Source organism: Caloenas nicobarica, chromosome 2, assembly GCF_036013445.1.
Source record: "Caloenas nicobarica isolate bCalNic1 chromosome 2, bCalNic1.hap1, whole genome shotgun sequence".
Lineage (NCBI taxonomy): Eukaryota > Metazoa > Chordata > Aves > Columbiformes > Columbidae > Caloenas > Caloenas nicobarica.
Window position 1 is genome coordinate 31,447,665 of NC_088246.1, and position 27,446 is coordinate 31,475,110.

The window sequence follows — 27,446 nt, forward strand, 5'->3', positions numbered from 1 at the left end:
TGAAATCCTTTAAATCCAAAATCATCTCAATATACTATCAATTCTTAATATAAAAGCTACTTAATAAGTCCATTCTAATATACTGACTTCAGACAAGTACATTATAAAATGCAGATGAAAGAACCACTTCAAAGGCAGGAATGGCTCATATAAATAAAGATAGCACGATCATATGATTCCAATACACCCTCCAAAAACTAGTGGTAAATGTAGATGCTGAAGAGACTTGGAGCCCTGCTGTCTTTTCCTTTAACAAGCTTGCAAGGTCAAACTCATCTTCTCGTTAAACAGTGAACATAGCATTGCAGTGGTGTCCAAGGTGATAACATATTAGGATTATTATTGCAGACTCCGTACGTAATTAGCAGAAAGAATAGGACTACGTTTTACTGTTGCCCATTCCAGTCATTTTAATGTCATGAGTCTTGAGACACTACCTGCCCCAATTTATCCACTCTGGTTCCTCAAATGAGAATGAGTTACCTGCCTGTGTTCTCCTGACCCAGAAAATCCTTTCTGCTCCCCCTGAAGTCTCCAGTTATCCCACAGATTCTGTGCTAGCAAATCTGGCTTATGTTGCTTATGTCCTTGACCACTGGCTAAACTGGCCTCATGAGTACTGAACTGAGTTGGATTGTTTAAGAAAGACACCCAACACAACCCTGTTTTTTTAATATGGACTATTTCAGTGACCTTATCCACATAGTCTCCATGCAGGAGGTTTTTATCAGAACTGAGTGGGTGGTAAACTGCAGCATCATGTAGTAAAGAGCATCCAGAAACACCTGAAGTCAGCTCTGCTGCTGAAGAAATTGTTCTATGAAACAGTAACAAAAGATACTTACTTGGAGAAGAGACAGAAGCAATGTAAGTCATGGCTAAGAGAAACCCCCATTTTTAAAAAAATTCTACAAAACAGGAGATAAAAAGTTCACAAAGCTTCCAATTATTGAAAATCTTAGGAAGAAAGGCTCCTCAAAATCCTCAGTTGAGACATTTTGCCACCGATCTTAGGCATGGCCTTTTGAGGGACAAAGCTGAAGTGAGTTTTCAGGGTTTCTCCTTTGTCCTATGGCCCTTCAGAAGCTGGCCTTGGCCAAAAGGTCAGTCCTGTGGGGTGGGAGAATCTGAGAAGCTCAGATGCTATTGCTCCGGAATACACCTGGTATAGTAGAAGGCTTATTCCTCATCCATAAATAAACTCAGAATTATTAAGAGACACACCACTAACTTAAAATTTTATGTAGCAGCTGGGGAATCTGCTGAGGATATACTTATCAGTCGAGGTCTATTTTACGACCTCTGCACATAACTCAAACCATCAGCTCATATTGGCTCGGCCCATCGCTGACAGGGACCGTGTCACGTATCCCGCAGGGCAGCTGGAAGCGGCCAGCGGACAATGGGGGCGAGCGGCCGGCACGGGCTGCGGCAGCCCCGGCAGAACAATGCAGCTGCGCGGAGGCTGGCCCCGCCGAAGGAAACTCGCTTCTCCCAGGTTGTCTGAGGTGAGGGACACTGAAGCAATGGAAATTCCCCAGCAGTAAAGGAGAACAAAAGAAGAGGTGTTGGAAGCTGCCGTTAAAAAGAGACAGGCTCTCTAAACCTGCTGGCCGGCTGTCAGACTTGGACAGCTTCTTCCAGGGCATGGAAGAGGAGAGGAGGGTCCCCCGGTTGACACAAAACCACACTGCTCTGCAGGACACAAGCCCCTGGGAAGCACAGATTAACAACTACTCCCTTCCTCAGAGGACAGGAGTTTCACTGTCCCCCGTTGGTGTGTGGGGTTGAGTCCGCAGCCACTGCCTAGGGCGCTGCTCAGCCCAGGGGTGTCCTGGGGCTCGGCAGAGCCCCCCACGCCCAAGTTGGCCATGAAACCCCCCACTACCCCACAGATGGGACCTGGGCTCTGCACGAGCCCTTCCCTCTTGTTTTTGCAGGGATCTGGAAGTCTCCAGATTTCCTCCCCTGATTAAAAGGTGTGGCTGCTGAAGAAATTAGTTTACAGAGCCTCCAAATTCCTTACTGCCGTTGTCATACGTCTGCAGCAGGAGGCTCAGCGAGGCCGGGGCGCGGGGAGGGGTGTGCTGCACCGCGGCTTATGCTGCTCTGGGACCCCCGAATCCCCCCTTCTAGTGGGAGTAACCCTGCGAGGACTCTGCACCTGGAGAGGAAACTTGCGGAGTAATCCATATACGCTAGATTAAAATATCTGTTAAAAATCCCCCAAACCCACACATATCCTTCCCTGAAAAAAATTAAAATAAGACTTGTGATTTTACAGCTTACTTTCCTTAGTAGTAGAGTACTGAAACAAAGGTAAAAGTTACATTGATTTACAAATTCATTAAAACGCCAGGAGAAAAAGCAGTGGTTAACAAAGTACTTCCATTGACTGCCATGGCTTTTGGATCAGGCCCAGAAGAATGCTGGAATAAGTGGCGAAACACTTTATTTTCTAACTTTTTAGTGGCTACTGCAAACAATGGAAAATACAAGCACATACTTAGAATAACTCTATCCTTTGCAAAATGAGATCACACCTAAAAATACTTCCTCTTGTTGCTGTCTAACTCAAGTTTATGATAATAGCTATTACACACGTATAGTGAAGAGGAAAAAATAGCTTCCAAAGTGCTCGGTAAAAACTTGATATTGTATAGTAGAGTTTCTGCTACAGAAGAAACTCAAAAATCTCCAGTGATGCAGGCTATTTCTTCGAACAGCAGAATGGAGAATCCAATTATCTCACAGATAACATGAAATAAGGTTGTAAAAAGCCAGTAGTCTGAGTTATCAAATTATTGCTTGAAGGCAGGAAAAGCCATATGATGATGATGATTCTTTGTATCAAAATTATATGAAGTATTAAGAAACAACCGCAAAATGTATCTGAATTTTAGTTTTCCAGTTTGAAACAATTAGTGCTATTATTTACATCCCCACACATAAGCCCACACAGCTTGAATTTCCTGGGATATACATGTGCTATTAATTTTCAACTTCACTCTAGGATCCAAGCCTGAATCACCAGCCCTGTCACTTTCAAGTGCAAGGGTGAGTTTTGTCCACTTGTACCAGAGACTGTTTCAGTGCCCTGACTTCCCAAAGTGCAAAGGTGTTTTTCAGGAGTTTATATTTTACTTTTCAAAAGGATCTCCTACACTTACATTTCCTTAGCAACTTCCGAAGAAGTCCACTGTCACAGCTGCGTTGCTGCGCTACAGATTTAATCATTGCTTGCCTGAAGAAAAGAGTGTTGGTTGAGTTAAAAATCACCATCTAGAGTGATTTTCTCTAACACTGCATCAGTTCCCTGCTAAGCAGCACAGACCTAACTGCAAATAATGTTTCTGTAACCTGAAGAAGAGTAAATTAACATTTATAGAACTGCTTAGCGCTGACCTTCCTGAGACAAGAGCAGCATTTTATTATGCAGTTTCCTCAAATCCATTACATATAGACAGAATTGGTTTGAATTTTAATTCTAAAACTACTAGAGTGATTAATTTCAAAGTGTGCAATCCCAGTGTTCCTCTGAAAATAGAGAAAAACAGACGAGGGTAAACGCAAAGTTGCTGCAGGAACAGAAATACGTGCAATCGCTTTAGAGAGCACAGAGCTGACCCTGCTCCCTTCTCTGCCAGTGGGAATTTTACCACTGGCTCCCGTGAAAACACTGCCAGGCTAGTGATTTTCTAACACTTGAAGGCGATTATTTTTATTTTAAACGCAAGAATAGCCTCTCGCCCTGGTCCAGTTCTCAGCCTGAGGCTGTAGACCTGCCAGCACTGTTAATGTCATTGTTTGCGAAGCGTATTCCCAGTCCCGCGTACACCCACGCAGGGCTCCCAGCTCCCGGCTGCGATGTCCCCTCGCCGCATTGTTCCAGCTCCCCCCGCTTCCTCGCCTCCCACCCCGTCCCCCCGCCAGCCCTGGCCCCCCACACCATTGTTGTCCCCCTGCACCCACCCTGCATTGTTCTCGCCCCCACCCGCCCTCCATCCCCACCTGGGAGGGACCCTTCCTCCCTCCCACTCCCCGCAGCAGCTCAGGCTCCTTGCTTACCTACTTCCATATATTCCGCTAACCTATTGGCATCAACACATTTTCGCTTTCCGAAAGCGCATTACATAAACTATCGTTACTGGATCCCACAGCTTCTGCGAACCGTGAGCGCTCTGCCCTGAGAAGCCCAGGCCAAAGTCTCTCAAACAAGAAGATTCTTATTTCATTGCTATGGAGTTTAGATCAGGCCGAAAATTAGGACTGATAGAAAGGGTTATTGCATTTTCAGATAGGATATAACAGGCTAGAGCAAAAATATGTTGTCACTATAGAACAGAAATATGTAACAAATCAGATACATGGAGATCAATATTACTACATCGTCACAACAGATATGTACAGAAATGACTGGCATGATTTACATGGGCTCTGTTGTTAATATACATAAAAGTTAAAACCTTTCTAAACTCTGCTTTTTCTCTCTCATGTGTAACAGCAAGTAGAGTTAAAAGCTACTTCTGAGAAAAAAAAACAAGACAAGGCTCACATCTACATAGTCAAGTGTTAATTGCAGACAGGATTTCTTAAGTATCTTATTTATATATGTATATCTATATGCATATACATATAAAGTATAGAACATTTTTATTCATTTACCAGTTAAACAATGACTGAATGTTTAAAAAAAATTCTAAACCCACACAGAAATAGATGTAGTTAGCCAGCTGTTCTGTCATTATTTTGTCCACCTTGTTTTTTACTGCCCTCCATTCTATACATCCATGAGGTTCTTCTGAAACAGTTATCTGTACTATGCTGTGTTTTTCATACAGGCATACAGGGACGCTAACCCTAAATTTTTATGCACTTCCTAATATTTTCCTGCGATACTCCACTTTTACTGTGGTACTGCTATCAAAATGATACTCTCTCTTTTCACAAAATCGCATTTATTGTAGATAGTATGATGTATAAGCTGTTTTCCATGCTCAAAGTAAAGTGAATCTTTCCTAATTCTTGGAAAGAAGAGCGGCTATATATGGTTAGAGTTTATTATGTATAGAAATCTAATTTTATTAATAAATAATTAATATATTTTTTATTTTAATACATTAAAAACTCACTAACTCTTACCATGGCTTATGCGATGAAAGCAGTAGTATGCAAAGTCCACTCCCAGGAGTGTCAAATACCACGTCCATGGCGAGTCCCAGGGCAGTTCAAAGAGTCTGTAGTTATTCCATATGTAGATATAACTAATTAAGTCAACACTTCTGAATAAAACACTGAAATAGAGATCAAAAAAGATTTATTGATAATTTTGTGAACTTTAATTTAAAACCCTTTTTACTATATATTAATATTTACCATTTATAAGATGTGACCCTTTTTGTAACACATAAAACCAGTCTCCAAGTTCTGCAGCCTTTGTCACGTAACACTACTATTGACTTCGGTGGACCTTTTGCTCGAGGTGAATGAGGTTTTTAAAACCAGCCCTCACCCACCCACCACCCGTGTTGTGGCATCAGGCACATTCGAAGGCTGCAGCGTTCCTGGGCTCTGCCCGTGCTGTGTGGTCCTGTTCTGAGTCTGGAAGAAACCTGTCCTCCCTAACTCTGAAGTATAGCACAAATTATGCTCAGACACTAATGTATGACATTAAAATACCTTGACTATTTCCATTGTAAGGAAGGGTGTGGAAGGTGACAGGACTTTAGGGAGCAGTGAGATTTCAATCTGCTCAGCATGTCACTTCACTTTAAAAGAGGATAAATACAGCAGGAGGAGACAAAGCCCCACACCTTTGAACAGAAGGGAAAGGGCAATTGGTCGAGAGAAATGGCAGGATTGCCAGAAAGGGGGAGAAAAAAAATAATGATTTTGCAAAGGCAGGAAAGCCAGCAGACAGCAGATTTTATTGCTACCGAGTTCTTGGACTACAGGGAGTGAGCAGCTACCCCTGACCTAACACAGGTCAGTACTGAGACCAGGAGAAGGAGAAAGAAAGTAGCTGTGGGATGAACAGACCAGATCCAGCAGTAACTCTGCACAGCTGTTTAGGTTAATGCAAATTTGGGTTGCCACAGTCACACCCTCCCCTCAGTGCCCCAGTACCTCCCATCTCATTTCACTGATTCGGAGGCTGAGCTGTCTCCAAACAAATTGCTTTAGTTTTGCTGGGCGAGTTTTTGGACAGATGAGGAAGTGTTAACCCCAGTGCGAGAGACATGAGAGGCCATGGGCACTGGGGTGGCCCAGGGGACAACAGGCTGAGGTAGCCGTGAAATGGCACCTCAGCTGCAGATTGACGTATATTTAAACTGGCATTTTTGTAGAAGAGAGCAATCCGCAGGATGATTTGCAGCAGCTTCCTCACACTCCCTCCTGTTACCCTCTTCTGCTGTGCTGCTGAAAATATTTGTGAGACTGTTGTGAACTGAACTGGTGCAGCCTCTGAAAAACAGCAAGCAGAAAAATGTAGGGGAAAGATACTACCTGTAGGAAAGCTGCACATATCCTTTTTTTAATATATCAATAGCTTAAATATTTAAGGCCTAAGAGTCAGAAATAAGGTTATCATTAGAACTATCTCTAAACACAGAAAAAAGCAATCTAGTTCTCAGACATTTTGCTGCTGGTATCTTTTTTGGAGGGGTGGTGGAAGAATTACCAGTAGAACGACACCTTTGTGCAAAGTTGTGGAAGATTTTAGGAATCTATACATCATATTCATGGTTGGAGGAAGACTGAGGGATTCAAATTCAGGGAGCTTCAAATGGAGATTGCAAATGGCATACCTGCAAGGCACTAATTTAACAGAGGTAGTAACAAACTGCACATTGGTGTCACAGCCTTGTAAAACCGCAGCTGAAAGACTGTCACAGACCAACATCTTTCTGTCACTTTAGTTCACCCAGAACTTCACCTTACATTGAAATCTGCTAAAAGAGCATCCGTGCATCGCTCTGTCCATGTCTGCTCATTCTTGTCTCAGTGCCACTTCTCAATGGTACTGTTTTCCCAAACCCTGCTTTTTTTTTCCTCTTTTTTTTTTTCGACTACATTATTTTTGATATAGTTTATAGTATGGCCCCCAAAATACTTGAATCTGCAAAACTAAAATAGGACATATACTCCATCTCCTCTAAAGCCTTGTTTGTCACACCTGGGAAACATCCCTGAAAACAGTCCGGCCATGTCCTGTCCTTTTGGGTAGCTGCACCAAACATGAGGGAACCTCAGCAAACATGTCTATTTCGGCTTGCAAACCATCCCTCATGCTATGACTGAACTTTGCGGTCACCTCCATGTTTTTGTAGAGACATTTTATACTTCTGGCATTAGCACCTTTTCCCATAATGGTGTTTTGAGTAAGGCTACAAGGAAACATCTTGAGCTTCTGTGCTGCTCCTTAATTACTGAGAAATAAAGTCAGTTGAAAATCCTGAGCTCCCAATACCAGACTGTGAGGAGCACAGTATCACATCCACCATTTTATCCTGAGAAGCCTAAGCTGTACAAGGAGTTACTGCTCGGGAAGAAGAGGACAAGTATCTTTTCCACAGCCAGCTGCCACATCTTACCTGCAAGTCATTCCTACCTTTACTACAGTCATCCCAATTTTTCTCTTGGACAAAACCAAAACACAACAAAAGCCACAAACTTTCATTTCAGCAGCTGGCAGATGAAGAATTTCTCTTGACTAGCAATGACAGGTGCATCTACCACTTCAAAAACAACTTAGCCATGCCCAGAAGTTGGACCATGCACACCTGGAACACGTTTAATTTTCATAAGAGCTGTGTTCTATAAATATTTTTAAAGAAGATTATATGTGTCCGACCAGATTTTTGCAATTCACCTCATGAGGCATCTGTAAAGTTCAGTATAAATTCTCAACCCCTTTCACAACAGGTCAGAAGGGAGCTGATATTATTCAAACACAAAGAAACGGGCATTTTTTAACATCTTTTCAATGACCAGGAAATTTAAAACACCTCTTGCAACACAGAGTATCAGTTATTATTAGGTACTGTTTTCTTACTTTATTCTTTTGCTTTTATTAACATATAATGCCTTTGCAGTACATCCAAAGATATGTGAACTGGTACACTTCCTCAATTTTTGATCAGCTTTCAGTATTTCACCCTCGAGTCCTTTTTCTTTTTTTTTTTTTCCACAGGCTGAGGCTAAGGTGTAAAACTTGAGCTAACCCTGCAACGCATTTTTTATATATGTAATTTGCTGTACAAGTCAGAATTTGCTTATTCTTTCCTTCATGCTTGAATCACAAGTCTACAGCACGTAACACTAGCTGATTACAGTAATTAATTTAGAGTAATCCATCATATCACTATGCAATGCTGAGAAAGAAGAGTTGCTTAGCTAAGTATTTTTTCAAATTTACAGTGTGATAGATAGGAAAGTCCAGAGCTTGCATTCAATCATGATTCTGAAAGTTCATTTGGAGTTTTAAAGGTTTGTATTGCTCCTTTTTTTTCTTCCATAACTTTCATTTTCACTTCTTGAAAATATTGAAGAGAACATAAGAAAACTTTTTCCTCATTTAAATGTTAGTTTTTAATCATGAACATGACAGAAGCAGATAGGTAAGACTTTTGTCATCTAGTCAAATCTTCTACATAGGGAGTAATAAATCCTAGAACAGACAGACTATGTAGAAAACCTTATTGTATACATTGCATAGACTTATATTATTGGATTTTGAACATTTCTGCTGAAAATTTTCTTTTTATGTGCCAAGTATGCACTAGGAAACTGTTTTGATTTTGAGAGAGGGTTCTCATCTCCTTGTTTCTAAAGTTCATACATTACTCAAAGGTAATAATATCTGTTTTAATAAACCATTTCCCCCCTTCTCCTTCCACTGGGTAAGATTATCACTTCGTCTAATTAAAAATGTCCAAGAAGGAAATTCTGGGAGATGAACTCCCCATGCGGACGTGAAGATCTACTTATGGTAGATCCCTATGGGATACAGAAGGAGGAAAAAGGTGGAGGAAAATCGCTTGGAAAAAAAGGCAGCTGCCTCTTTTCAAAGTTTTGCTTCCTCCGACTCACACATCAGCCTTAGAGCCTGGAAGTTTTAGGAAACCTCTTCCATGGTGCCAAGGACAGTCCCCGAAAAGGAAAAGCGTCAGAGACAGTAGCTGTTGTCTCTCTCCTGAACATGGAGGAAGATCCATGTATCAAAACTGAAGACCCCATGGTAACCGCATCAGCTCTCACCGCTATTGCAGTCACCACCTCGCGTCACACTGGGAACCGACCTGGGGCCCCTGAGCTAAAAACACAGCTCTACAGCTGGACCTACAAAAGCTCGGTTCTCAAGGGCAATAACAGACTTGCATCCTTGGAGGTCAGACACAGAGGGAAACATGTTAAGACACCCTGGTCACAAGGTTATATTATCATTGAAAATAGTGAGTTATTACTAATACCGTTTCCCTGGGTTAAATAAATTCGGTTCTCCTAGCCTGATTCAAACTATGTGAATGTAAAGTTTCAAAACGTTGAACAAAGGCAGTTTCTCAATAATTTGAAATTATTCAGACCCTATATGTCACAGCAGGATACATGAATAATTAAATTCTCTGTAAGCCTTTGTTTCAGAGTGGAAAGCACAAGGATTTCCATTTCCAAGGATACTCATAGAGCTTGCCTTTCCAGATGAAAAACTGGCTCCAGTCACAATTGAAATAAACATTTCGATAACATGATTTCAGTAAAGAGGAGAAGGGGGGAGGAGGTAGAGGAGCCTTGAGAAAAGGTCCATTTGGAAAACAAAGCAAACCTCCTGCAACCGAAATCCCCTTTTATTTCCTGTACAGGTGCCAGGTCTTGAACAGACACCCAATTTATTACCTTGTCAGCTGACTTATTAGGGTTGACACAAATCGAGCTGAAATATGCCTGACATACTACAGTCAAGGCTCTTTTCACGCTTTAGCACAAAGCCAAACTTTCCACAAGGTGGAGGAAAAGGGAGAGGGAGCTGTGGGAGTTCTATTCCCTGTTTTCTATCATCAAGATGAATATGATCCTCTCCCATTCTTAATATGCAAAACCAGTCATGAAATAACCCAAGGCTAAAAAATAATTCACCAAAATGATACAGCTGGGAAATGATTATCAGGCTCTGGAAAGCCCTTGATTACAGGAAATAGCACCTACATTTTGAGAAAATGTTCCCACCAGACACAAAAGCTGAATCAAATCCTCAATCCTCTTCCTCAGCATGGCTTTCTCCTCTAGAATTTTGGCCTAAATAAGGCAAAGCCCCAGTTTTGCTCAAGGAGAAGAAAAACTATCAAATGCAAAATGAAGTAAAATGGAGGTGAGTTTGGTATCTCAACTAGCTTGTACGCAGTACTGCATTACGTTTTGTCTGACAGAGTTGACCTTTTCTCCACCAAACCTATTCCTGTTGCACTTCACTGATTATTCTCTAATATAAGACACTAAGATTAATTTACTGAAGTGGGTGGAATAAAACATGAAACAACAGGTTTTGGAAGGAAAAGAATAAAAGTTAGTGTTACGCTTTTTTTATTTTTAAGTCAAAGTTCTATCCACATAATTCACGTCACTTGCTCTTTTATACATAAATAAGCAATCAATTAAAAATCCATCACAACTTAAATATTTTCATGAGAAGTTCCACAGCCCTTAGTGATACAATTCATAGTAGTAACAAATTTTGACCTAAGTTCATGCAAGATCTTCAGGTAAATTTAATTAAATGTGATCTTTAAAGGATTACAAATCCTAGTCTAAAAACTCCAGTGCAGCTGAGCTTCTGTCATTGTAGCTTACTCTTCTTCCTTTGAGAATGGAAGTTACATTTCTTTACACCTATTTATACCTGCCCAGCACACTGGGCAGTAAATTCTGTTCCAGTAAATTCAGGATACACAATACTGGGAGATTCTAGAACATTGTGTTCTCAGAGGCAAAAGACCTGACTTTTCAATATTTGTATAAATAGCACCATATAAGTGTAATACAAATGCTTACTTAGTACCTTCTTCCAACAGAGGATTTGATTTTGATCTCTCTTACTTGGTTGTTCCACTGAAGTCAGCAAATTTGCATTACAGTTTAAGGAACAAGCCTATAATATTCTCAAAGGTCACACATAAACAGAATAAGGAAAGAGAAAAGGGTATTATATTCAACTCAGATTAGTTCTTCTGAATTTATCTAGAACAAAGGAGCTGGTAATAGATGACGGTTGCTTCGGAGAAACAGCATAGCATATCAAATGAGGAAATGAGGAAAAATATTTACATGAGAATTTATATCGAAGGGCTTTGGTCATATTTTTTAACTTTTAAAATAATAGTTTGTTTTTGTCCATGATATACACAGTGGTGAAAGTCTATCCTTTTCAGATCTGTAACACTGATTTACAGAATCATTATGAAACATTTTTCCCCAGTTTCCATAACGTCTAGGTGTTGACCCAGGAAACTAGTTTGGCCAGCTATAAAAATGCTACCCCTGTGCTCCATCTAGTGGCATCCTGATCTATGCTGAATGCATCTTTTGGTAGATTAGTGCTTCAGTCAGAAGGATACTCTACACAGGAGCAGTTCCTTCGAGTTTTTTCAAAATGCATGCAAAATGACAAAATTTACCTTAAATAAAAATATAGAAACATGGAATAAAAAATCACACAACATTTAAGGGTTTGAGAAATTGGTATATTTTGTGAGCTACAGAGACTATTAAACTTAATAGCATATTTCCAATAAGAGTAAACTCAGTTCACAGTCTGCACTTTCACAGAAGAGCACAAAAATATCTGAGAACAAACACTCACAGCTTGTCTTTGTTTCAAAAGACATGGCAGGTGCAAAGCTGGGCTCTGAGATTCACAAACAGGCAATCCCCGAGCCATTTACTGGCCCCACTGTGTAGAAAAAGGCAATGATGCAATACTAAGGATGTAGAGAAATGTGCATTCTGCAAACAGCTGTGTCTGTGTAAGAGGTTACAACCTAAAAGAGTAATTGGCTCCCTGACAGGCTTGTGTGAAATACAGCAATCTCTAGAACAGGTAGGGTCTACCAGTTGTTTCACTCAATTAGTTTGAGAGCATCCCGAATATCCCAAGTCTCTCTCCTAAATCCTCTTTGTAATGTTTAGTAGCTTATATGTCATTTCATTAGAAACTTCAGAGTTTTAAACTCTGACTCAGAGCTTTCCTTAGTCGTCACCAAAAAGTAGCACCCCATGCATGCCCAGCTGTCTAGAGCTGCTCATTTGTACTCCCGTGCTCTGCCAGCAGCTCTTCCCACATGGGTGCTCTCCAGTCTGCTTCACACAAAATGAACCAGGTTAACAAAATTCTACAGTTTAAACCACTGAAGGTAATGCTGCTGATAGGCCTGGGAAGGACTAACCACGGAGAGAAGCAGAGATGGCAACAGGGGATTGTGGAGGTGGCGATGAGCACCTGACAGCAGGCAGTAGGCACCAGCATCCTTACTGGGCACAGCTGGATTTGGCCAAAGCCACAGCATGATTTTCACCAAATTTATAAAACTATGTTAAACTGATACAGTTAGAAGACAGTAACTCTTGTGTGGACTAATTATCCTAACAGGTACTGATTTCCTTCCACTCAATTCATTAACAACAACCCAGATCAAAACCACCTAACTAGACCAAACAAAGATTGTTCATGTAGACAGTCACTGCCAAGAGCTTAACTGAACTGATTTAGAAAAACACCTTCCGTAGTCAGGTTTGCCTGCTGAAAATGTTACCAGCTCCTACTGCACAGCACTATCCCCTTATCAAAACTGTTTACCCTACTCAGACTCTTTACCTACAGAAGATTAGTGCGTTATTTCAAACCTGTTCTTCTGACACGGCTATAAGGGCTGTGACCTTTGGCAAAATGTGGGAACAATTAGCACTGTGTACGGACAGTGCAGCCAGGAGGCTACCCAGTGCTACTTGGAGAGCGGGAGGCACAGGGAGGTGAGTAGATTCTGTCTCTTCAGGCTTGTTATCTATTAAAATCATATTTTTTTGAAACATCTATTGATAGACAGTGTCTTAAATTGCCATAGCTAGCTGCTGCAGGCATGGTCGTGACTGCAGGTTCAGTAGAGCCTAAGCCAATACAGCTCTTGGTTGCCACATTGCCACCAACTTGCCTCTCTGCCTTAAGCAAATACTTTTTGCTCTTACAGTGAACTGAAATACCTTTGCCCAGGATGAGATGAGCTCCTGAACCAACATAAGAAAAAGAGAGGACTACACAAATGAGTACAGGAAGGACAGAAGCGCAGTAGCCAGAAGCTAGGTTGGTTTAGGGGCATGGCATGGCCCGGCAGCTTTCCTTGCCATTTAACCAGGTTAAGTGATTACCTTTCCAGTTTAGCCCCATCTGCTCATCACTGCCCTAAGTGTGGTGGTTACCAGTCTTCAGACCTGCCAGCATAATTGCATGCATAGCTGCTCCCTGACCTGGCTCTGTCAAAATGAATGCAGCTGAGCTTAAACACCTCTTTTATAGTTCTTGAGGGGCTTTTGTTTCTGCTTTTAGCTGGATCACTTTGTCAGGACCAGGTTAGGGAGCAATTAAATGTGCAGTTATGTTGGCAGATCTGAGGGGGCAGCTGGATCAGAAGCAACACATCTGACCATGCTCTAAATAAACATCTGTCCAAAGCCTTAGTCAAACAGATGTGGAGAAAAAAAATCTACCTAATAAGTCTTGAAGTGAAAATATAATTTACGAGAAACTGCATGTATCAAATTTTCTTCTAAGAGATGCAGTCACTAATATATGAGATTATGATTTTCTACAGTCATATATGAACTATCTAGCAGATAATTCAGGAAACCGGGACACAATTAATGGATAAATCCATGCAGGCAAGTATTTTGTGTTCTGTCAGGACACTGCCATCTCCACAGGGTTGTGAACTGCTTGCACCAATTTGAACAGAGTCTATTCTAATCAGTTTTGCATATTGCTACTATTAAGAATTGAAAATTTCTGGTTTCAGACTGCAATTTTACACTTTAAAGTGGATAACTCAGTAATGCTACAAAAGAATTGAGTATTTCTTATCCTGCAACCTCTGACTGCTTTTTTCTAGGCCTGTTTCTTGTTCTAGTACACGATTTTGCACAGTAAGGATTGATGCAGGCTAATAGGATGGAAGAGTGCTGGATCTGCTTCCTGGGCCACTTCACCACAGAGTGACACAAATGCTGATGCTGGTAAAAGGAGTGAGAAGGTGCAGAGGCAGGAATGAGCAACCAGAAGGACAAGTCAGCCAAAGGTGCTTCATTTGACAGCAGCATTGGTCTAAAATGTACATGAAACTGCCCCTTCAGTCTAACTTCTGGAAAAAGATTACTTCAAATCCAAACGATGAACAAAAATGCAAACCACACTGGTTTACAGCAGAAATGGGATTTGTACTCCTTTGATTCAATTATTGCTCATCTGCAGATATCTTAAAATGCATAAGAGCATGAAGTAATCAAAAAGCATTTTCTCATTCCTGATGCTCAACAATACTTCAGAGAACTCTAATCTCCCATTTCAAAAAAACCCAAAACAAATAATGTATAAAATTGTAATGCTTTCTTTCGATAGGAGCTCATTGCAGGCTTGATTGACAAAACTCTGTGTTAGACAGATATATGTAAATATACACTCACACACTGTATGACTGTGTTGCAGAGTTGAACACTAAAAATTGGCAATTGAGCGTGACCATAAAGAACGGAGACTTTCCCAACTAGTTTGAAAATATGCCTACTTCAGTTATCCCCCAAACACTTTTTGATTTGATTTATGTTCTGCTGCTTTAAAAAAAGAAATGGGCCAATATGAAATAATGCACATACTTGTGTAGTGTATATTTATACCCAAAATAAACTTTCTCTTGGGAGAATATTTTTAAAGCAGGATTTCAAGTCTCCTGGCAATGGTTAGTTAGAAAAGTTATTTATTTATTTAGAATAAAAGTTCTCAGAAATTTTTTAACCACCAATATTTAGGATGCTGGGAGTAAGCTTAGTAATTCAAGTTTCCCCCTTTCCCCCAAATTGCCTTTCATTGAATATAACATTTAGTATTCATACAAGTAGAGGAATACATAGCATGGATTAAGGCAGAGAGAATTATATTTATGAAACGTATGGGCTATTTTACAAGAGGTAATATGTGCACACAAAGTAATTAGGCTTACTACATGCTGTTGAGCCTAAAAACAGAACACATTGCCTTGTCCAATTAGACTTTTCCTCTTGAACCTACTTTTTTAATATTTGGCATACGAATATCAACAATTCATTATTTGCATTTTCTCCAACAATGAAGTAAGAAATACTGAATAAACACAGTTTTCCCTCAAGATATGTAGCACCTCTGTTACACAGACTGTGAAATGGAAAAACATACTCAGAGGCTGAATATGGTCTGTGCGTGATTCCTAATTTTTTCATTAAATGTAAAGACCTCTTTGCAATGATGCATCTGAACCTTCATTCTAACTAATAGACTGAAGCCCACCATTTTAGATTCAACCACAGATTTTTTAAGGAAGTGGCAAACCATTGCTGCTAGTTGAGAAAATGAAAATTAGTCCCTGGGAGAGGATACAATCAATGGTGTGTTAATCTAACCTTCAGCTGTTAATGATTTGCACTACTATTTCCCCTGATGCTGCGGGTTCTGCTGAAATATTGTTTTAGCAGTTTCTGTCAGCTTTCCCTACCTTTTTCTGCCTGAAAGGGAAAGGCTGAAGTGAAAGTCTTAGCAGCAGATTTTGCATGTGCTTTTTTTTTTTCCCCCTTGCCTTTTTTTTTTTCTGACTCAGTTCTTTCACACCATGGAAGCAGAAGACAGGAGGGTAAACTGTTCTGTTTTTTTCAGTTCAAGCCTTTTTAGCCAGTCTATTATTCACAGCTCCTGCTTACAGAAGAGTTGTTACACTAGGCAGTCAATATTATAATTTTGATATTAACATGCAATTAAATAATAACAACATTCAGCCAGAAAGTTAAAAGCTTTACAGAACTCTTTTTTGGAAAGAGCTGCCGAGGAGGGTCTTTTCTTTCCAGCCATGAGAGCCGCACAAGTGACCTGGAAGAGATTTCTTGTGCTGGTGTAGCAATGAATAAGTGTACTGATCCTGCAGATTTGCCTAATCCTGTGAAGTTTTTGTCCTTAAAGATCATTTGGTTCACTCAGTTAAAACAACCTTGCAAAATAATTCTCATTCAAAAGAAAACTGCATAGCCCGCAAGCCAAATTCTGCAGCAAAGTACTGAGTGCCAAAATAATAAAAGTACTCAGCACCTTGCAAAGCTGAGTTCCACACACGCAACACTAGCAAGCATTTATTTGAGGAATAAGTACATCTGAAACATTTTAGTATTCTTAAAACAAAGCCAAAAGGCCTCACAAAACCATTCAAACTTCATTTACGTGCATCTCAGTCCCCTTGTTTAACTTAGTCCTGAATATTTCAGATAAAAAAAAATAAGTATTTAGCATGGTAAACCTTTGAAGTGGATGACTGTCTTAAAAAATTGAGTTAAGTTGAACAAGTGACATTAGAACTATTTCAATATTAGCTGCAGGCAAATTAGAGTAAGCCTTTATCAGGTTTCCCTGTTGGTACACACAAGTCTAACATATTGATAAATATTAATATTTAATTTATTACAGCTTAAAATATAAGGAAAAAAGGAATGTTTCTCCTTCAAGATCATGCTGACAAGTCATAATTAAATCAACAAAATGGTTTGAATATAGGTTGTACACTAGGTGCAAAAATAGTTTCACAAAATTCTCAAGAACAATAACTTAGCTATTACTTTATGTTTGAGTAGTTCTCATACTGAAAGCTCATGCCTCTTATTTGCAGATATAGGATGAGTTTTGGAGAGTGTCTCTAAGTGACACTATCTACCAAACTCCTTAAAAGGCTTCATCTGTGATATTTACTACAGATAACTAAGATAATCTATCACAAGTTGTCTTCATACCTAATTTAAAGACACAGGCCTTGTCAAAACTTTTCTTGATTAGAACGTTTTGTTGTTTTTTTTTTTTTTTTAAATCAAGTAAATGTCAGATGTTCAATAGATTACAAAGTGGGCGAGTTACACATTGCAGAAAATGGGTGCTACTTGCCAGAAGGGATAATTTTTTTTGTTGCTGTGCTCTTTTAACGTATTTTTTCAATATCCTGGCATGAAAGAGAAGATGTTTAGTAAAATCTGCGATGACAAAAACCAGGGATCTCTAAGTAACAAAGACAACATTTCATGGATTCAAACTACTTCAGGATGACAAAATGTACAATCCATGTATTTCTATGTGGCTGAATATAAGAACATATTGCCTGCGAATGAGGAGTGTAAGCCACAAAATCTAAAAAAATATTTGGGGATGAAGGATGGCTCAAAGGACTTGGGATATGTATAGGGAGAAACAAGTAGAAATAGAGAACAAATGACTTCATTATTTGGCACTGATGTAGTAATTTCTGAAATATGGAGTGCACTTGAGACATCAACACTAAGAAGGCTGAAAAACTGCAGAGGATTAAAAAAAAAAGGACTGTGGGAATAATTGAAAGACTTGAAAACACACCATATAGTCAAATGCAAATAATAGAAACTTTTCTTCACGTAATGAACAGATTACATGCAATTTGATGGTAATCTGTAAATTCGTATGTGGGAAATAGAAATGCAATCCCATTCTAACAGAAAAAAATGTAATAAAATCTATCATCTGGAAGATCATATCATGTAAAGGCAAATCTAAAACATTATATTCCTTAGAAGTAATTAGATCTCCTGAAAAGCTTAGAGCTTTTACATAAAGAATTTGCTAGATTCCCTGTTACTAGGTATGTAGTAATACACAGTAGATATTTCTTTAAAAGACAACTCTGTTCACCATTAACTAATTCAAGTAAATCCTATAGCCTTTACATTGGAGAGTAGATAATTATGTTTGCAACAATTCTTTCAAGCATTAAAATCCACTGAAGTCAAACACAATATTGTGACTGAGCTCAAAGAACTTTGGGTCACATGCATGTTCACAATTCTATCAGTCTGGGTATATGCACACAATTTTAAAGGCTCATGAAAATAATGGACATGTTTGCATTTGTTGTTTTTATTTTGTTTTCTTCTTTCTGAAGTTTAATGAAAAAAAGCTCAGATTTTAACATACAGTCTAACATAAGGTACAGTCAAGTCAACTGAACTCTCAGAGTCAGCAAAACGTGACAGCCACAATCAAATATAAATGAATATAATTGGAACTGGAAAATATCCTCCCAGTACCATATTTAGCCTTACAGATTACAAAGACATTTACACTCTTTATGCAACTTCATTTTAGGAAAGTAAGATCTAGATGCCTCATTTAATAATTTTGGGTTAGCAACAACAACTTCAATATATAATTCTCTTTTCTTCCTTATTTGTGATTAAAAACAACCTTAAGCTAATGTAACACGTATACTTACTCTGGCAGTCGAGACAGAATACCTAAAGAAAGAGAACTTATGCCGTCATTGATCCGACCTGACAGCTTACGCTTCTGAAACCAGCTGACAACAAACTCCAGCCCAATAAAAGCAATGAAGAACGGAATGCTCTGAAAAAGAGTTTGAAGAAAACAAGTCACAACACAAATAGAATTAGATCCACCTTTCCTAACAGCAATTTATGTAGGCGCATACTTCTTGGGTTGTCTGGCACCTTACCAGCTACTACTGTGATAAAGCCCCACATAGACCTTATGAACCAGAACAAGGCTACCACACCACTAGCATAAATCCAGTGCACTAACTTCCTCCCGTATTATTTTCTTTTGTATCTTCTGCACATAAATTGTTAAATGGAATCAAAACAAGACGCAAAAGTCTTTCCAAACTCATATTTCTCATATTCAAGTAAATCAGTAAGAGCAGCACCATTTGTGGACTCCTCTAACCACAAGGTAAAACAGAATCTGCTTTCGATTTGATATGTAAGCAGGTTTTGAATGCGTTCAGCCACTGAATTTGGCATCCAACAATATTCTCTGAAAGGCATATTGAAGTTAATTTCTTTCTACTCAGCATTTCTGCTGCCATGCTTTTTGCTGCAGATAGCAACAGCTCCTCTGTACGCGTTTTCATCAGAGAACCCAGTAACCATGCAGCCCATTCCAACGTGTGCCATTCAATATGTTCTTTTTCCAGACCAAGTAGCAATGATACAATGTTCCTTTTTACTTTGGGGTTGTACTAACTGTAAAATAATTTTCTGCCTTTCTGAATAAAAGTATAATGATGAGTGAGACAGAAACATTTCTCACTCACAACACTGCTTCAGTCCAGGATTCAATTCACACTGCCCATCTTGCGTCCCAGGTCAACTGGCAAGTTGAAAATGCACAAGAACAGCAGCCAGTAAAGTATGGAAGTGACTTGTGGTAGGACTGGTAACATTATTGTGACAATAACGTGTCTCATGAGTGGAGAAAGATTGTTACAGCTGTTCTCAAATTTTCATCAGTATAGGCAAGAAAAAAGGATTGGATAGTAAGTGGAAGAGTATATGCTTTCTTACTGATGCTGGAGTCCCAACAGTCCCTGCACTTCATGGGTGAAGGGTATGATGAGGCAGTGGCAGCATATCAGCCACCAACACCAAAATCCAGAAAGCTTGTGGCAAAGAAAATAGGAAACGGCTGTTTCACTTTTGTCAGACCTCTGTGCACGTGAAATATTCCTTCAACCACCTCCCTCACTCTGTAGAAAACTTCTGGATGACCTTGAAAACATTCATACAACTCCTTCTTTGTGGCATCAAGGCATAAAATTCCCACCATGTTTTGCAGGACTAGCAAAACACAAGACCTGTGAGACTTTCTGCACCATTATGGGAGGCATCACACTGCCAAACTTGCCCTGTTAGTCCTCTTCTGCTGTCCCCTTCAGGTGACCTGTGAACACATATAGATCTACAGACTGAAACCCTCCAAACTGCACTGCTGGGGAAGAGAGGCTGCTCCTGCCTATACGACATTTTAATGGAAGAAGCATGTTGCCTCTGCAAATGCCATTGCATTTTGGAGGGTGTTCATTTTTGTTGCCAAGTGAGATATGATCCAGGAATACCTACCAGGCTAGGACACTAAAGAGACTAAGATGGATATAGACCAGATTGCTCAGTCGAAGAAGAATGGGATGATTCAAACCATGCAAGCAGCAAGAGATTTATAGCGTCTCGGAAATGTGAAAGTTCATAAACTTCAGCAGCTCAGGGTTAGGTTACAATAACAGATGAACAGAGATTAATATCAATGTGGCACTTTTTAATTTAGATGCCTAGATTGCTCTTTAACATCATTTTAGGTATCTAAAACCCTGTTTGGGATACGTACTAACTGTTGATATAAAAAACTTTGAAAGCCAAGGAAGACCTATGGATAAAGCCTAAAAATCGCCCAAGACAATAATGTGGTAAATCTTTGGATATTTGGAAACAATGATAAATAAAGAAACAAATAAAAACCAAACCCCACAACCTTCCAATTGAAATCATTGAAACACTCTAGGAACATTTAAATACTCCTTGTTTTGCTCCAGCTGCTTCATTTCTAAGTAGACAAGACTTTTAATGTACTTTTCGTAATTGATATAATTAAAGAAGAGATTCTTATCAAAAAAAGCTTGATCACAGCTGTACATTCCAGCAGAGATAAAAAGGGTCTCAATTAGAACAAGTAAGAAATGCTTGACCACAATATTAGGAGCCAGGTCTAGCACAGACTGCAGGCAGTTTGAAGTTACAGAACAGCAGAAGCTGCACAGCAAATTGAATGGGCTCATGACAGAAAAATTGGGGTCCTTTATTCATGAAATGAAAATAGTGAATAGGAAATATACAAAGCCTGTATTCTATGTAGCAATTCACTTTGCCTAAGAACATCTGAAACAGTTAAAATACTTGACTTTGTACTAATATGTACTAATATAACTTCTTTCCCATTGACTTCATTAAATATTTTCTTCCCACTGTGAAGCTGTGAGACAGCCAAGCACTTGACAGCACTTTTTGACTCACAAATAGGGAGTGCCATAGCAAGGAGGATAGAGAAACATTCAGACAGCCTTAACCTCCTGCCCATCAAGGAGCTTGCAAAAGGAAAGATTTATGGCATACCTCTTAGTATCTAAGAAATTACTACCCTCTCCCACACACGCACATTAAGCTTTGTCCAAAGCAGATCAAAGGGATCGACTATGTCAAGACTAGTATGTATTATTTATGTAACCATACACCTACCAGCTATTGTCATGGAGCAAGATCGTACCGTGTTAGACGCCATACAAACAGAAGCAAAAGGCACTCCCTGTCCCAAACCACCTACAGCCTAAGAATGAGATCTATAACAGAAGAAGGATGACACAAATAGTCCAGGAAAAAAGAAGACAGTCAGTATAACAGACAATAATCTCACTAACCTAACCATTACTTTCATTCTTTTTTTTCCTTTTTTGTTTAAGTTAAAATGACAATTAAGACATTCAAGGAACCTGTTGAGATAGGTAGCTCTGCAAAAGTTTTCTATTATTTTCTTTACAAACAAAATGGCACAAAGTTAAGAAATAGCCACTGCTGGCATTGCAGGTCAGAGACAGAAGCCAGATCCTTTCGAAATCTTTCAGTCTACAAATGTTTCCAGTTTCTCTGTTTCCGGTTTCTTTGTCTTCACCCATCACCAGAAATACTTAATGAAGATTTGCATTAGCTTGTGATTTACTTGAATAACTGATCTGTAACTTGGAAGTCTTACTCTGAGCACCGAGTAGGAGGGCTTCCCTTATAAGTAATTCTTACAGAATGCAAAGGACCATTTTAAATCAGTTTCTGCTTTATACAGTTGCAAAAAATAATATTCTAGCTTGAAACTCAGCATAAATTCATGGTTTTATTGCAAGTCTTGAAACAATTTCTGTTTTCTTAAGGTCCCAGGTCCTTACAACATAAGAATCTCAACTTTCATGTAAAACTAAATATGAAGGTTCTGTGCCTCATTATTTAGAAGCAAAGCCTAAAATGTGAATTGAGTGTAAATGTGAACTTAATCTTTAGGCTCTCAAATGCAAAGAGTAAAAAGAAAAGCAGTGATTATAAATTTAAAGCTTTCATCCTGGGGCTCTCAGCAGAAGGAACAGTGTTCTCTCTTCCTGAGTCTGACTCATGAAAGTCTTTACTGAGCACAAATGACAATTTCAGAATGCAGCAAAGAGAAAAGTGAAGTTGTTGCTGTTCATGAAAAATATATTAGGCAAGCAAAAAGCAGCACTCCATCTGCCCATCTGTAGATTATGAGAGAATAAAAAAAAAAAACAAAATACAAACAAACAAAACCAACAACAAAACCCAACCACCACCACCCAAAAAATAACCAAAAAAAACCCCAAAAAACAACATGTGCAGAATATGATTTTATAGCATAGAGGATGCTCATGAAAGGACAGGGCAAGCATCAGTATACACTGTAAGAGTCACAATGTTCTGCTCCAGAGAAATAAAACTGACCTACACTTTCTCTTCTATTCCTAGAAATAAGACAAAATCAAGGGTTTCAAATTCTGCATGACAAAAGCTCACATAAAAATAAATTCTATCATTATGGTCCAGGATTTAGACCCCTTTTCCCAGAATTATGGAGATTAGCTCGAAGGGTGACTTTTCCCTGGGCACTGCTGCAGAGCTTTCCTACTAGTCACTGGCAGCTGATCAGTTCATATTTTAAACAGGACTTGGGACCTTCACATACAGCTCTGCCAACATACAGAACATGATGCAGGGACCAGGAGCTGTCCTGCCTCTGAAAACTGACGTAATAAAACCACAGCCAGAAAGTACACCACACAAGTTAAGCTAATGAAGTTATTGTGTTCTCAAAAATCAGAGTTGCTTCACGCACTGCTGTCATTTGCTGCCCAGATGTAACAGCACAGCTGACTCTAGCTCGAAGGAGCTACCCCTATGAAGTGCATTTATTTGGTAAGTCACCAAAGTGCTCAGTTTTGTAGACCACCAAAAACATGAATATTTGAGTCAATTAGGAGGTTCTGCCACCTGCCTAATGTTGGAAGGTACATATCCCAAGCACTGTAGGCATGTGATCTAATGTACTAGAAATAGCCTCATCCGATACACATGATAGATCACAGAGTTGAGATCTAAATCCTACTTCTAGGCAGTATCTCAGGAAACAAAAAAACAAACACCACACCTGTTTAGAAGCCACTAACGTGAGCAGTTTATTTCAAACACTCATCATCGTTTCTGTCTTTTAGAGTGAAGTATTTGAGCTGAGGCCTTCATTTATTACCAGTTAGACACTAGAATTTTTTTTTCATTGTTGGGCTGAGCTCAGACATCCACTTCTGTATTTGTACCACCTCAAGAGGTTACCACTCCAAGGCCCCCTTGAATAGTTTATCAGGTCACTGTTACATCTAGCCCTGCTGAATCCAATGGATTTGTTGCTCTTGCAATTGTTCCCTAAACAATTCAAGACAAGTTACCAGACTAGTAGGTCAAATAAACAACAGTGACAAGCAGCTGGAGAGGGACTGTAGATGGTTACCTTCTGCCCACAAACACATGGACAAAAGAAGAGGTGTGAACACTGCCTAAGCTTAGACCAAAGCCATAGACTTAAGACAGTTATACCACTAAAAGACTTTTACACATGCACCTAACCAAGCATCAAAAGATCTGTTCTGGCAACAAAAGCACTAGAGGAGCAATTCTAGTACAACTAACCCAAGACAGCAATTATAGTAAAGTATAACCATAACAGGAAACCTTTTTTTTAGTGTAGTTTTTTTGTGAGGTATATATTCCCTTCCAGACTTATCACAATGGTGCTCTACAACAGCAGAATCCTGCAGGCACTTTTATAACGCAAAGAAGTATTAAGATTCCTTCTGCAAAATTTTACAGCTGTGTGCCCAGTAAAAGAAATTCCAGGTTTGGCCAAGGTCTGAGCTGAATATTGCACAGGTCTGCATGGGAAAAGAAAGCCCAGGGATGTTAAAGAATGCTGCTGGCAAGGAAGTGAATGATACTCAGTTGGAAATGAGGGAACAGTAAAAGGGATTGAAATAGGCAATAGACCTGGAGGAAGAGATCAGCCAACTAGGCAAAACTGTTAAACTCTAGACAGTCTTCCTCGATCATGACATGATAGCTTAGTTGCAAAATGCCCCAGGAAAGCAGTCCATGGACCAGACACTGCACGCACAGGCTGGGTTTGCAGCAGCTGTCTGCTTCCCCTGTTCAAAAGGGCAATGTTTGCTGATAACAGCCAGCAGCGAGGGGCTGCTGCATACTGTGGTTCCTAGAAAGCTGCTGACAGTGCTGCACTGCTCTGCACAACCCACGACACCCCCATTGCAGCACAACAGCAGCTGCTGCACAGCAGTCCAGGCTCTACCTGGCAGAGGAGCTAGTCAAAGCTAACAGGACCTTCTGTAGAAAGTGTGGATCTTCAGTGAAGCTGGACTGAATTTACTTTGACAAGGGCAAAATAGTGTTTATTTGCTGTCTCCATAAAAAGCTCACATCGGTTCCAGGTTTGGCAGGAGCTGGGCACCGAGGTATGTACAATAGGTAGGACAGAAGGGAGCAAAGGTACCTTCATGGAAGTGGATAAACAGGCAGGGCAGGAGGGGAGGGAGGGAGGGAGGGATGTGCGCTGCCCGCTGACAAGGGAGTGCTCATCCTTGACCTCTGTACTCTTGCCTTGGAGCTTTAGGAGGCAGCACTGTCCCAACACAAATATTTGTTCTCATTCTCTTAAACAATCTTTATTTTTTATTTTAATTTCTATTTTTCTTTCTTTGAGCTTGTAGCACTTGCTGTCAGGGCACAGAGACATGACTTTTTGCTTGTTTTGAGAACCGTAATAGCCAAACACGGTATCATGTTTTCTGGTTTACTCAGTTCCATTTGCTGTCACTAGATCCAGCAGCACTGACAACGTTAGCATCAAACCTCAGATATCTGGGGTGCTCCTCTGAAAATTTTAGCTCCTGGTATCAGGGGAAAGCATCTCAACCTTCATTTAAAATACATTAAAATACAGTGCACGGTTACACAGGCAACTTGCAGACAGAGAGCCCAGGAGTGAAAGCAAAGAAAGCCAAGGTATTTAATCGTAATTTAGGTGCCCTTTTGCTGACATCGCTTCCTTGGGCCGCCTGTGCCTTTTGAAAAAAGGAGGGCGGCAGCTGCGCGCAGGCGGAGCGGAGGGGGCGGCCAAGGCTGCTGCCGGGGGAGGGGAGGGAGCTCTCACCTTCTCCACGTAGTCGGGCACCTCCTCCACCGTGGGGAAGGAGCTCTCGCCGGGCGGCAGCGCGTAGAAGAGGGCGCGGAGCTGCTGGCCCGGCGCGGTGGCCCGCGGGCCGCCCGCCCGGCTGCCCATGGGCCCGGCTGCAGCGGCCCCGCTGCGCGGCTGCGGGTGCCCTGACCGCGGGGACCCGCCGCCCGCCCGCTCCGCTCCGGCGCCTGCTCCGAGCGCGCCGCAGCGCCCCGAATTTTCACGTGGCCCGACGGCCTTATTGCCTTTCCCAATGGCTCTGAGGGGCTTGAAGGCTGCCGCTGGGAAAGCCTCGAGTGTTTTATTTCTCTTTGAATCGTGCTGTTTCCTTTTGCTGTTGGTTTTTTGTTTGTTTTTTGGGGGGGTTTGGTTTTGGTTGGTTGGGTTTTTGCTGTGTTTTGTTGTATGTGTCATCACGTGCATGGCTCACTTCTGGGCGTCGAGAGAAAGCCCTCACACACCTACCCACTGCATGTCCCAATTCTCACCCTCAGAAAACCCCTAAACAGCAGAGCTTGAGCTATCCTATATCAGCTTCAGGTAGGTTTGTACACATGCACAAATATTGCTCAGGTTTTGACTTCTGCATAAAATGCAGATTTTTATAAAATCAAAATGATTAAAATGTTACTTTTTTTGGGAAACATGCTGAAGTGTGCTTGTTGGTTCCTTTGGTCAGCCGTATTAGTCATTTAGCACTCGTCCCTTTTTTTTTTTTTAATTTTTTTAACTTTCATGAGTTTACCATAAGAGTTTAGTATGGCTCAATTTTATATAGATCTGATTAACATGACTATGCTGAAAGTAGCCTCTAGAAGCCACCTATTATGCTTTCATTTAGAGGGAAAAACAGGGAAATATAAAGAAACAGTGAAAATAAGTATGTATGCTAGATCCCTGTAGAAGATCACTTTTAGAAATGGGCATAAGGACAGGCTTTGTACATTCAGGCCTTCAGCCTGAAGCTCAGGGGCATGCATTTCCCTGTCAAATGTTTGTCAGCCACACTTGATATGTTTGGCATTAGTACAAATAATAAGTTTTGTGGTAAAATGGATTAACCAGAAATAAAATAACACAATGTCCCAACAACCCCTTTATCTCAGACATTCAGTTCCATTACAGTCTTTGCAGAAGAAATGAACTGTAAATCCTGCTGTAAACAATTTTGCCACACTTTCTATCCTGCCAGTCACTGAATTAAGAAAAAAATTTATACGCTGAATCAACCCTTAGTTTTGGAAAGGAAATATGACAGGTAATTTCAACTGAAATTTCTGTTTAGGAAAATAAACAGATGTAGAAATTGACATTAGAATAATTGAAGTAATGCACATTTGTGATGCTTGCATTAAATATGTTGCCATTTAAACAACAGCTGGGGGTTAGATTTAAACAATATACTGCAGTTTGAATAATGTAACAATACTGTAGTGCATGAATGTCAGAAAATTATTGGAAGTATCTATAAAAATATTTCACTTTGTTAAGCTGAACAAAGCCACAAGTATTTTAAAGTGGTATTAATGACGAAATAAATTTGGGCACTCTTAATACATATATACTAGTACTATAAGTAAAAATTAATACACTTACTAAAATGCTTTAGAATTACATCCTAGTGTTCTCTTCAACTTCAATATTGATTTATGGTAATTTGAGGTTCTTATATATCTCTAGTCATTAACTTCTAAAGTCTGAATTCATCTAAATGAAAATTCCAAACGTATTCAAAATCACACAAATCAACAGCATTCTGACTAGGTCTTCATTGCAGGCAATGACATGTGGTAGAAAACGTTTGCTTTTCCATTTAGATTAGCCTGAGTATTTCTATGGTGTTACTCTCGCATTCAGACTCCTTGAACTCACCCCAACTGCAGCCACACCACCCCAGCAGGCCACCCTGAGCCCTTCATTCACAGAATCACAAAATGTTAGGGATTGGAAGGGACCTCCAAAGATTGTCTAGTCCAATCCCCCTGCCAGGGCAGGAACACCTAGGTGAGGTTAC

General features: G+C 40.1%; 1 protein-coding gene across 1 annotated transcript in view; it reads right to left on the reverse strand.

Annotated features, from left to right (window-relative positions):
* The window catches only part of AGMO (alkylglycerol monooxygenase), a 185,008-nt gene extending 159,471 nt beyond the window's left edge, over window positions 1-25,537 (reverse strand). Inside the window, exons 1-3 of the mRNA XM_065629523.1 lie at window positions 25,409-25,537; window positions 18,564-18,694; window positions 5,143-5,294 (exon numbers count right to left, since the gene is read on the reverse strand). Of these exons, the coding sequence (XP_065485595.1) occupies window positions 5,143-5,294; window positions 18,564-18,694; window positions 25,409-25,537 (412 nt within the window). The remainder of the gene's footprint in view (window positions 1-5,142; window positions 5,295-18,563; window positions 18,695-25,408) is intronic.
* Window positions 25,538-27,446: the final 1,909 nt, after the last annotated feature.